The sequence below is a fragment of the Podarcis bocagei genome, assembly GCF_964188305.1.
Source record: "Podarcis bocagei genome assembly, chromosome: 4".
Lineage (NCBI taxonomy): Eukaryota > Metazoa > Chordata > Lepidosauria > Squamata > Lacertidae > Podarcis > Podarcis bocagei.
In genome coordinates, this window is record NC_138128.1 from 63,371,429 (window position 1) to 63,383,947 (window position 12,519).

A 12,519-nucleotide genomic window follows, 5' to 3' on the forward strand; every position below is an offset into this window, starting at 1 on the left:
CCCTTCTTGATCATAAAATGAACACTGCTATTTATTACACTTCTTGAATTAAATGAACAGTGGTATATTCCAACCTGTCATTCAGTAGGTCAGCTCTTCTGAATTTTTTTCTCCTTTATGTAAATAATTCCTTTTGCAACTTGTATGACAGATAAAGTTGTAAAGGTCTACCTTTCAATACACGTGGCTATGATTCAAGAAAGCTGTTTGCCAACATATAGGCAGGAGCTCTCAAGTTTTTGCTGCAAAACCGTTAGTCAAAGAGGCAGATTGAAAACAGTCTGCTTCTGTGACTGTTATATGTTGCAGCACAAACTTTGGTTCTCTCTTTGTTCACACACATGTGAACACAGCTTCTTTGCACCCTTTCCGTTGCCTCTTTATCATGCAAGAACCTCTTCCTGTTGTACTTTGCAAGTGTGAGGGCAGGTAGATGCTTTAATAAATTCAGTATATTTGTTTATTGAATAACTTCTGATATTGTTGGAATCTTTGTTAATTCTTCTGCTTAGTATGTGCATGCTACAAAAATTACTTTTTCACACATATGTGTTCCCTTGCAGAACAAAAGCCGTCCTCATTCAAGGGGAGAATATAATGTTTACAGTACCTTTCAGAGTCATGAACCTGAGTTTGACTACTTGAAAAGTCTAGAAATTGAGGAAAAAATTAATAAAATTAGGTGGTTACCACAACAGAATGCTGCTCACTTCTTATTATCTACAAATGGTAAGTTTACACAACACATTTTTCTGCATATGTTCTAGTTGTATCTGATTACTTCTAGATCATTCATGTCTATTTACATATAGTATCATTTCTAATGTAACTACAGTGGTACCTTGGATCTTGAATTTAATCCATTCTGGGAGTCCATTCGACTCCCAAAACAGCCAATTGGCTCCAAGAGCTTCCTGCACTCACGTTGGACATTCAGCTTCTGAAAAACATTTGCAAACCGGAACACTCACTTCCGGGTTTGTGGCATTCAGGAGCCAATTTGCTGAGGAGCCTTAGGACTTGCTGAAATATTTTTTGGAATTGGGATGTAGAAAGGGGAGGCTTGGGGGAGTCAGAGAAAAGAAGTTTATGAAAAAAGGAGATGAATTTATACATGTTTGTTTTGTCTTTTTATTTGTGTGTATTGTCTATAAAAATGTTGTAAAATGTTGTACCACTGCATAATTGAATTCCTCATTTGCAACACCAAATAACTGCTTGGTGCTACAAAAGCAAGTCAATAATAATAATAATAATAATAATAATAATAATAATAATAATAATAATTGCTGTTGTCATAATCAACCCTGCCATCTGGTGTTTCAATTTCTGCAGTCCCAAATCCCCACACTGGCCCATAAGCTAATAGCAAAGTGTAAATTTGCCATGACATTTAAACTGGTGAACCATGGGTTCTCTTGCTTTGTAAGCCATAGTTCACTAAGCTAGTTCAGTTGTTCTTTATGAAACCATTATCGTGCTGTGGACTTCATAACCAATTTTGAACGATATATTGAAAAATCACCCAGGTCTAGACATAAGAGCATTGAGGCTATCAGCATCATGATGTAACCCTCCTTGTAAAGGAAACCAATATGCTTTCTCACTGTCAGTGCTCCCAACTGTTCTTTTCCAGACACTAAAGAGAAATTATTTGTGAAGTGTTTACTTGTCCTGTGTCAGATTTTCACAATTGCCCAAATTATTTTGATATCTTTCTGCAAACCCTTTGCATCATAAGATTTCTGATACCTTAAGAGGTATCACTTGCTTGAGTGGGCAAACAAGAATATATCTTTAGATTAAGTGATTTAAGATGCCGAAAACCTTAATATTTAATAATTTAGTAAACGATAAATCCTTGAAGACTCCACTCTGCTTCTTAACTATTATACAAGCTAGTATTAATAATTCATGGCTTAATAATGTACTTCGCTGAACTGATACTTTTCACCCGAAGAGGACAGCATTATAGTGGCAGGGAACCTGCAAGTGTGCTGTGTTTCTGAACATAGTCTGGCCCCCCAGTATTGTTGAGGATCTCTGAATCATGTTTTTCTGTTCAGTTTAAAATATCTCCAGAAACCTATTTGACACAATGGACCAAGAGATTTACAACCGTTGTGCTAGTTTATTTTATTTTATTTTTGCACTGGTTTTCTTAGGTAAATTAACTGGGGTATTTTTTAAAATACTGTTTTTAGAAAATCCAAACACTACTTTTGTAATAACATGACTACATGTTATAATAAATACCTTGCATAATGAAAATATCTGAAGAAATGTTTTCTCGGTATAAAAGTATCTATTTCTCTTCAAATAATCTACAGCATTTATCAGGCAAATATATCCATTTTATCAGAGTGTACTCTAGGCTGTTCATCATTATGATAGTGCTTTTTATATTTTAAAAAACTTGTTGTGTAAGACTTTCTACTTATAGTTGAAAGAAGGTTCTTAGTTGCTTACTGAAATTGTAAATTCTTCAGTTGTGCAGACTGTTGTGGCAGGCACAGCTGAAACAAATGCTTATTGTTCAGGCTCTTAGAGGCACTCCTGACGTAATTATATAAATGCTAGTGGCCTAATGCATTTGTGTGCTTGGTTATACAGAAACTATGCATAAGTTCTTCATAAAAGTTGCAGCTTTGTAATAGAGAACGGTGACACTTCACATTGTGTGTTGCTAACAAATTGCTATATACAATGGTTGACTAAACTATATTAATTTTACCACCACTAGAAAAACCAATACAACACAGGGTTGTGTATGTGCCATCATTCTTCAGGAATGCATAAAAAGTGCAGCTTGTGTATCAAATAGAATTCAGTTTCATGAGAAATAAAGCCCCACTCTAGCCCATATGGTTACAAAGATATGCTTTGTAATATCAGTACTTCTGAAATTTCAGGGAAGGGAAGGGACTGAATAAGAGTGGAAGCAATGCTTTGTAGCTCCTTACTCCTTCACAATATTACCCAAAATAAAATTGATTATGGCCTGGGCTTCAAAACTCACCAGTTGTAAGTGCCTCCCAATTCTCTGTAAAGTGCAAGGGTAGGGAGAGTTCAGGTCCCTTTTTCTCAACAATGCCTTAGCAAACACAAGTATCACACTGGAAATGAAACAAGACCTAGCCCTTCCCACAAGCTTTGGAGAAGAGGCTGCTTTCACTGCACCTTCCCTTCTTTAAAACCCTGCTCACAGTGAAATCCAGCCCGCCTGCTCCCCCAAGTCCTATACATGTGACAGAAACAGTGTACCTGAGTATCTCTGGAATGTGTGTGTGGCACATTATTTCTATACAACCGTTGCATAATATGTTCCACTTGCAAAGATTATGCATTTAGAATTGATTTGTCTGGGCAGAGTTCAGTTTATAAACAAACCATTCATTCAGTCTTCTCCACGTCCAAATACTTAGTCCAGCTTGTATACCATACTGGGTTATTTGTAAGATGACAAAGTAGCTTTCAGTGCTGTTTGATTTCAACCATTTGAATATTTTCTCCTTTTTTCAGATAAAACTATTAAATTATGGAAAATCAGTGAACGAGATAAAAGAGCTGAAGGTTATAACTTGAAAGATGAAGATGGAAGACTTCGGGATCCATTTAGAATCACAGCACTACGGGTATTTAGTTACCTTTATTTAGAATTAACAAAATCTAAGCAACGTTACTAACTGTTGTGTCACAGTTGTATCATGCAAAGTAGAAACTTGATTAGATACTTGATTTTTTTGAAAGCTTCTAAACATCTACTTAGAAAACTATCAGGTTGGAAAAGCGCTATAACTCATTACACCATTTTCTCTGTATAAAGAGAATCTTAACTATAAAATCTTATCTAAACACATAATTTTGCATGAAAAAGGTTGCAGCTGCAGTCCCTGTCATCTCCAGGTACACCTGGATAAGCTCTGTCTTTAAAGCCACTGCCAGTCAGTACTATATAGAGAATACTGACCTAGATGTAGCCATAGTCCGACTTGGTAAAATGAAGCTTCCTCTGTTCCTTTAATTCAAGACGTTTAACTCCCTTGAAACGTCTACAGTTAACCTAGTCATTTCAAAGACAATTTTATCTGTGTATTTAATACTGTTCTTTACTGGATGCTCTGGAACATTGTTAAGCTATTTGAAAACAGGAAAAGGTGATTCTACTTATGGTTGCATATCGGTTAAATTTGCACTTTTGGAAACTTGCACAATGTTATACCACTCTTGATTGTTTTTGAACCCTGAAGACAGGCTGCTAGAGAGCCTTTTCGGCTTAATCTTTCACAGGCACAGAACAGTTTGACATTCGCCATTTAAAATATCAAGCTACTTTTGAAACAGTGATGTACAAATTAGCATGCCAAAAGTTAGAAAGCAAGATGTCAGAGGAATGTGAAAGGACTTGATACACATGTTGTTCTATAGGTCTGAGTCATGCAGTTTTACTTGGCATGCTAGTGTGTTTATGCCTTGTGTGTTGACACTTGAATTCTAATTTTTAGAATGGATTTGTGATCCAACACTAGAGAAGGGTGTTGAGTTGACTGAGATCTGAAATAGTACACCATTAGAAATATCAAAGTCTTCAAAAGTAGGGGGTCTATGGCTTGGCTTTTGAAAAACGGGGTCCACAGTACTTAGCTAATTGGGAATCACTGATTTAGGGTATATTCAGAAGTAGTTCTGCTTGAGCAAAGGGCTACTTAGTACTATTTTAAATGCAATCCAATGCCAGATCATTCCAGCAACTTTTGTAACGTTAAAGATTTTGTAACTTTAAGATATTGTAGTAATTAGCCCTTTAAATAAATATTTTATGTAGTAGTGAACTTCTCTCCCTTTCTCTATTTTTAGGTGCCAATATTGAAACCCATGGACCTAATGGTAGAAGCAAGTCCCCGAAGGATATTTGCAAATGCACACACATATCACATAAACTCTATTTCAGTAAATAGTGATCATGAAACGTACCTTTCTGCAGATGACCTAAGAATCAACCTGTGGCATTTAGAAATCACAGACAGAAGTTTTAGTATCCTTTTTTATATTAGATACATAGGACTACTTAATGCTTAGTAGCTTCTTACAATAAGTATTACTGGCCTCAATCAATTGTTCTGAATATGATAAATCATCTGTTTTATTTTGTTTCGTCGTTAAAGACAAAGGTAGGGAATCTCTGTTCCTCCCAGGTGCTGCTGGACTATAGTTGCCATCATCATTAGCCATGCTGGCTGAGGGTAATGGGCACTGAAGTTAAATAAAGTTTGGAGAGCCTACATGTTCTCCACACCTTTAGAATTTCAGGAGTTTTGAGTTTGGAAGAGCAAAAAACTGCAAGGCATGTAAAAATGGTGGACTCTCCTTCCTTGGAGGTATTTAAACAGGTTGGATGGCCATCTGTCATGGATGCTTTAGCTGAGATTCCTGCATTGCAGGGGGTTGGACTAGATGACCCTTGGGACCCTTCCAATTCTATGATTCTATGAAATGTCGGGGAGGGGGAGCATTCTTCACAGCTGTCTTGTGCTGTCAAAATAATGAGCGGTAACATTGCCTTGTAACTTCTTTCTGCCTTGAACTCTTATGACCCCCAGTAAACAATTCTTCTCTGGGTTTTGCATTTTTAAAAATAATATTTAACTCTCATATGCTAGAGTTCTCTTACCAAGCTGCGGGAGGCAGTGGAAGACAGGAGTGCCAGGCGTGCTCTGGTCCATGGGGTCACGAAGAGTCGGACACGACTAAATGACTAAACAACAACAAAATGCTAGAGTTCTGTTTGGCAACTATATTAAAGGGAGCCCAGAGCAGTGACCAACATAGTGTCTGATAAGACCATAGCCAAATGATAGCTTTAAAATGTACAGTGCATTATTCTGTTTCTATCCCCTCCTAAAGGCCTGGACAAATTAAATTCAGTCTGAACATGGTCGGGAAAGCGGGTGCTTGATTCCCCCCCCCCCTTCCACCTTGAGTCCCAAATATGAGGTGCTGCTATGAGAAAGCTGTCTCTCATGTTCACATGCCCCGACTGTTGGTGGTGGTACTCTGAGAAGACCCTCTCCCCTCCACCCCTGTTGTAAACTGCAGGTTGTAGAGAATGGTGATCCTTCAATTGTATTTTAGATGATAAACTGAATGCTAGAAATGTCAATTCCAAATAATATAGAATTTGGGTACAGTATTTAGATTGTTTATCTCCCTGTATTGCATACTTTGAAAGTTATATCTTGAGGAAAACAAATCTATATGAACCTATACAAACAAACTTTCAGACATTGTAGATATAAAGCCTGCTAACATGGAGGAACTTACAGAGGTGATAACGGCAGCAGAATTCCATCCTCATCATTGTAATGTGTTTGTCTACAGCAGTAGCAAAGGAACTATACGGCTCTGTGATATGCGTTCATCAGCTCTTTGTGATAGACATTCAAAATGTAAGTATTTTCTCAGTTTTCTTTACCACTTCTCAGAAAAAAAACAGGTATGTTTTCTGTAAAGGATGCGGGTGGCTCTGTGGTTTAGACCACAGGGCTTGCCAAACAGAAGGTCAGCGGTTCGAATCCCCGTGACAGGGTGAGCTCCCATTGTTCAGTTCCTGCCAACCTAGCAGTTCGAAAGCATATCAAAGTGCAAGTAGATAAATAGGTACTGCTCCGGCGGGAAGGTAAACGGCATTTCCGTGCGCTGCCCTGGTTCGCCAGAAGCGGCTTAGTCATGCTGGCCACATGACCCAGAAGCTGTCTGCGGACAAACACCAGTTTCTCAGCCTATAGAGCGAGATGAGCGCCGCAACTCCAGAGTCGTCCGCGACTGGACCTAACGGTCAGGGGTACCTTTACCTTTATGTTTTATGTAAACTAATATTAAGTTCTGTTTATTGGTAGAGAACATCCCAATGTCTATCTGGGATCTCACCATTCCAATGGGCATAGAGTACATGGTGTCTTGATTTTTTAGGGCACATTTCAGCAACTCTTGTGGGGCAGAGGTTGGAAACCACTGATATGGCTAAGCCTTGGTTAACTAAAAATGTTAAAGTATTAACCCTAATAGTAAGCAGCTTTTCTGTCCACTTTCACAACTTTCAGTCTTTGAAGAACCTGAAGATCCCAGCAGCAGATCATTCTTTTCAGAAATAATTTCCTCAATATCGGATGTAAAATTCAGTCATAGTGGTCGATACATGATGACCAGAGACTACCTTTCAGTTAAAGTATGGGATCTCAATATGGAAAACAGGCCTGTAGAGACCTATCAGGTACAGTGTTTGTGTGTTATATTTTATAATAATAAAGATTTCTTCCCAAAATTGAACACGTTCTCATGCTCTTCAACACTTATATATTTTAAGGTTCATGAATATCTGCGAAGCAAACTTTGTTCACTGTATGAGAATGACTGCATCTTTGACAAGTTTGAGTGCTGCTGGAATGGTTCTGATAGGTAAGGCTGACTTGTGTAAGGAGACTCACTTAAATGCTTGCCTGAATTGAAAATTGATGGTGGTTTTAATTTAAGCAGAAGGAAAAGTGAGATCTATGATCCACACTGGGGCTGGTGAGCAGGGCGGGGGACAGCCTAAACTTCTACTTTAGCTTCCACAGTAGTTCTCGGTGCATCTATATTAGTTATGTCATTGTGTACTTAATAACTTGCTGTAGGTCATCCTCAAAGTATATGATGGGTAGCATGATAAAAACAAATGTGCTGCCTTAGGAGGAAATATAAATTCAGTGATGGTACATTTGCTTTGTGTGGAAAAGAGAGGGGGAATTCCTGGGATCAGTCCTCGGTATCTCAGACGTCAAGCATGTGGCCTGGCTGCTGCCAGAAGAAAATTTTGTGTGTGAATTGAATGGTATCTTAGAGATGGTTGGCTGCTTGAAATATCCTTTAGTGTGGAAGTGGACAACCTTTGTTCTGTTAAGAAGCATATTCCTTTGGGGGTAAAGTGTTGGGATCCGCATGCCAACTGTGGGCCAAACCCCAAAGTGAGTGGGGCCCTCCTTTTTTCTGTCTTCCCACCCAGTGGGCTGCTAGTATAGAGACAGATTGCTCTTGCCAGTGGTCTGAACTGATCATTTGCTGCAAAAAGGTGTTGAAATGAGGTGAAGGACTACACAAATTAAACCCCAAGGGCTTTAGGCGGCCCGCTGCTCAGTGTGTGGCACGATATAGCATAGATGCCACAACACACAAAGATTCAGCAATGCCTTCCTTCTGGTTAAGTGCATCTCCCCTGGGAAAACCCCCACCCTAATAACGAGAGCTGTTGCCAATCAATTGGTCTGGATAAGCTGCTTGTAAGAGACAGCTTATTATTTACATGAAAAACATGATATACATAGGAAAATACTAATAAAATAGGAATGCCTCTCATGCCATTGTAACTATCCATTAAGGTCTGCAGGAGAGGCCCATCTTTTGTGCTTCTACCTCTAACTGAAGTTCAGGGAGCAGTGGCCTTCTTCAGCAGCACCTCATCTCTGGAATGACTACCTCTCTAGAGGCGGGTCTGGTACTGACATCGGTTCCTTTTCATTGGTTAGAGAAGATGCACCCCTTCCCCCACTCTTAGGAGGAGTGAGAACTGTAAGGAGCCACAGCAGTTTGTTGCCTGCTGATGATCTTGCATATTTTAAGGAAATTTTAGACTGTTTCACTCACGTGTGTGTGGTTATTTTATTGATGTTTTGTTGTTATCTTTCCCTGAAACCCATTGATGAACAAACTAGTAACAACAAATAAATAAATAGTAAAGAAAAGGAAATTGCGACCCTCCTAAAATTGCAAGTAACTTGACATTACCTATCAGAAGTAACCGATGAATAAAAAGTTGTTATCTTCTCTTTTCCAATGCAGCGCTATTATGACTGGCTCATACAACAACTTCTTTAGGATGTTTGATCGAAACACACGGCGAGATATTACATTAGAGGCTTCAAGAGAAAGTAGCAAACCTCGTGCTATCTTAAAGCCCCGGAAAGTGTGCACAGGTGGCAAGAGAAAGAAGGATGAAATAAGTGTTGACAGTCTGGACTTCAATAAGAAGATCCTTCATACAGCATGGCACCCTGCAGAGAACGTCATTGCTGTAGCTGCCACCAATAACTTGTATATATTCCAGGACAAAATTAATTAAAGACGGCTTATCTGAGGACAAAGTTGTCGTCTTGCATAGTTAAGCTCAGTTGTTTATCTGTCAGAGAGATGGCCTTGTTGTCCTCCCAGTAAAGAACATTGATGCACTTATTTCCCTTTATAGGTAAAGGAGAGAAGCTGGCCTGGACTTGAGTTCATGGTGTATTTCTGCCTTCAGTGAGGGAGAACGTGGAATTGAATTTTTGTAAACGAAAAAAAAGCCCACTAGAAGCAGAATTGATGGACAATACTCAATAAAGGCCAATATTCAAAACAAATGTATTTATTTAAGTCTGAGCCTTCCTTTCCAGTTGATAGACCAAAAATCTAACACCCAAGAAACAAATTGTCATAAAAATGTAATTTCTATCTCACGTGCTCTTTATCTGCTGTAATATTTGGGCCTTTCAAAACATATATTTGTGCTTTATGCCTGTAAACATTCTTTCTCTGGCCTTCATCTAAGCTATAGGTGTTTCTACCTTTGAGCATATAGGTAAGTCTAGAGTTGGGTGTGTAGACAGGTTTTTCATGTATATTTACTCACCAACTGTATCTATAACCACACCTTCCGGTGTAAACCACTTAATAAAAATAACAAACTATAAAAAGTGTTTTTAAATCTGAAAGTATGTATTCAGTCTTTTTTATTGCATGTATTGAGATTGTGCAAAATAACTCTGACGGAAAGATTTGAAAATAGTTTGTCCCAAAAATATTAGGTTGTATCCAATGCTAGTCCTGCTCTGAACAGGCCCATTGAAATTAAGACATGTGACAAACAGGCTCATTAATCGCAATGGCTCTACTCTGAGTAGAACTTAATTGAATACTATCCATTTTTTGACAGTATAAGCAGTTTAAAGCAGTATCTACTGCTTCAAACACTAAACTGAATTTTTTTCTCCAGTTGTCATCACCTTAGCTTGTATTAGTTTTTTGTGTAAGAAAGGGGGGGCATCATAAGGTGCGCAGAAAAGACAAAGTGTAAAGTACTTGTTTAAAGTTATATACAGCCTTAAAGGAGCAAGATGGTCTTTTACATCAAAACCTTCAACAAATCACTGCTCTGGTTTAACAGTAAACATGCCTCAACATGTGAGAAGCATACCTTAATGTGCATTACTACTACTTCTTTTTTAACCTTTAGTCCTTTTTGTTCCATAGAGTACACTTTTAAAAAATATTACAACTGGGCATAAGCATATGCATACAAAACTTTCCACTGCAGTCCAAATGTGTATGTTTTTAAACTTGATTATGCCAAACAGGAGCACAACTTAAACATGTTTTAACTCTTACTCCAGGTCTATAACACCAGGAGATCAAGCTGTCTTGAGGCTGAATACTGATGTGAAAATATATTTATAGAATACTGAGTTTCCACTAGCAATAGGGGGCTGCAGAAAAGTTATGGGGTCTCTCTCGCTCCTAGAAGATACGTGATTAACTCCCAGTATTTCACTGTAAGCTTCTGTGGGAGAAAACTTGTACACACAAAAAGAGTGGGCACACTTTTAATAGCATCAAGTATCTTAAATACTAGCGCAAGTATTATCACTTGCTCCAGACTTCCTACTAAATGTGCCTATGAAATCCTCCTTAAAGTTCAGGCCCTTTAAGCTTCCAGGGTGAAATACTTGTGTGTGGTTTACACTCGAATTTTAAAGAAATGAAGGTTTAATATGATTGCTAGAGTCCGAAATGAATATGCAAGAGCAGCATGTCTCTGTTCCTACCCTATCAATTAACGTCCATAGAGTGCCACTCTTGTTCGCGATACAATAATAAATACTAATTTGGGGTTTCTAAAGATAAAGATTAAAAATCGTATACTGTATATCAGTTGTGACACTATTTGCAAATCTTGAAATGTGGAACGGTTAGGTCATTTAACCATTAGATTGACTTTGTTCCTTAAAATACATGAGGTAAATACAATGGGATTGTACATAATTGTTCAATTATTTTGACCAAAAAGTTTAATAAATTTTAAATGTTTACCTGCACTTGCTCTGTGTACTTTGAAACTTTTTCAATGTACTCTTCCCCCCTAAAATTGCATCTGAATTGTCCAAAGCACTATCTTTCGGTATGTTATTTTCACTGTACAAAGTAATCACCAGTAGCTGCTACATGAGAGTAGCTTACACCCCAAGATAGATGCCAGCCACACTTCTTTGCATAGATGTGACATGTCTACTGCTTTCTATAGCATTCTTTGGGCCTATTTAGGTGTATGCTGGAAGATGCTATGATTCCGTATTTCAGATTTTAAAAAATGTTTTCAATGCTTTTAATGCTAGACTGTTTGCATGTCCTCTTCCTACTCCCCTACTAAATCGTAGCAGTTAATTGTTTTGCAAAGCTGTTAGTTGAAATAGCTGAGAAACATGAAATGCTTCAAGGAGCTTGCTGTGACTAAGTCAAAGGTCTCTTGGTGTAAGGGATAGCTTTGAATTGTGCATTTAATGTAAATGGGTTGGATTCTAAGTTTTTTCATCAGTAAATGAAAGGGATTCTTTCATTCACAAAACAGAAACTTGAGAATCCAAGTCACTGTGTTATCCAGCCTATTTAATACTCAGTATTGAACATATTGAAATTGGAGTTAGACTCCATTTTCCTGGTTCCAATCATACTATCAATCTTGCATGTATTTGGATTGCTTCGCATTATTAAAATGTGTGCTTATGTTTTTACAGCACCTTGAAAAGTATTGTTGATTCACAATGAAGATAGTCATGTTCAGCTTTTTCATCTTTTCTGTAACATCCTCCCATTTGAATGATAAAACAGTTGTGATGAAATGTAGGAATATTTAGCTTTCGCATTAGAATCAACTTAGTAATACTGCAATCAACTTTTTGACTCTTAATATTTAGGTCTGTGAGAGCTTTAATGCATAGGCAGTGCTGTACTATTTGACTTTGAGTTATGGTATAATTTCAGAGAATATAAACTCAGGCATATTGTGAGGGCTTCTCCTTTTGAAGCATCTGGATAATCACATTCAGATCTTACCATGAATATGCAGATGCTGTCTGGCTGGCTTATGAAGAGTCATTTAGGATGCAGGCAGCTGTGGGTCCCAATTTCAACTGGGCCAGGAAGGAGCCTGAACTCCTTTATGACTACAGCTGACTGCATTTTATGACTACAGCTGACTGCATTCAGGGTGAGAGGCCTGCTGACAGTCTGGCACACATTCCTTTCAAATCGGCTCTGTTTTGGCATCTACCTGTTTGGGTTTTGGAATTGACGATGGGTCACTGGAAAACGGGGGCATTTGTATCCTTACAATGGGCCGCTCAAGGGCCCTGGCTAATACTGTTTTGCAGAAGTGTGCTTGTTCACTTCCTTGCT

The 12,519-nt window shown here is 38.2% G+C and overlaps 1 protein-coding gene across 3 annotated transcripts in view; it reads left to right on the forward strand.

Moving 5' to 3' along the window:
* The window catches only part of PPP2R2D (protein phosphatase 2 regulatory subunit Bdelta), a 34,885-nt gene extending 23,723 nt beyond the window's left edge, over positions 1–11,162 (forward strand). For all 3 annotated transcript variants that reach the window (XM_081189500.1, XM_081189501.1, XM_081189502.1), the window contains 7 exons: positions 564–729; positions 3,523–3,635; positions 4,858–5,035; positions 6,282–6,446; positions 7,101–7,270; positions 7,364–7,455; positions 8,875–11,162. In XM_081189500.1, coding sequence (XP_081045626.1) covers positions 564–729; positions 3,523–3,635; positions 4,858–5,035; positions 6,282–6,446; positions 7,101–7,270; positions 7,364–7,455; positions 8,875–9,154 — 1,164 coding nt within the window. In that variant the 3' untranslated portion in view covers positions 9,155–11,162. The remainder of the gene's footprint in view (positions 1–563; positions 730–3,522; positions 3,636–4,857; positions 5,036–6,281; positions 6,447–7,100; positions 7,271–7,363; positions 7,456–8,874) is intronic.
* Positions 11,163–12,519: the final 1,357 nt, after the last annotated feature.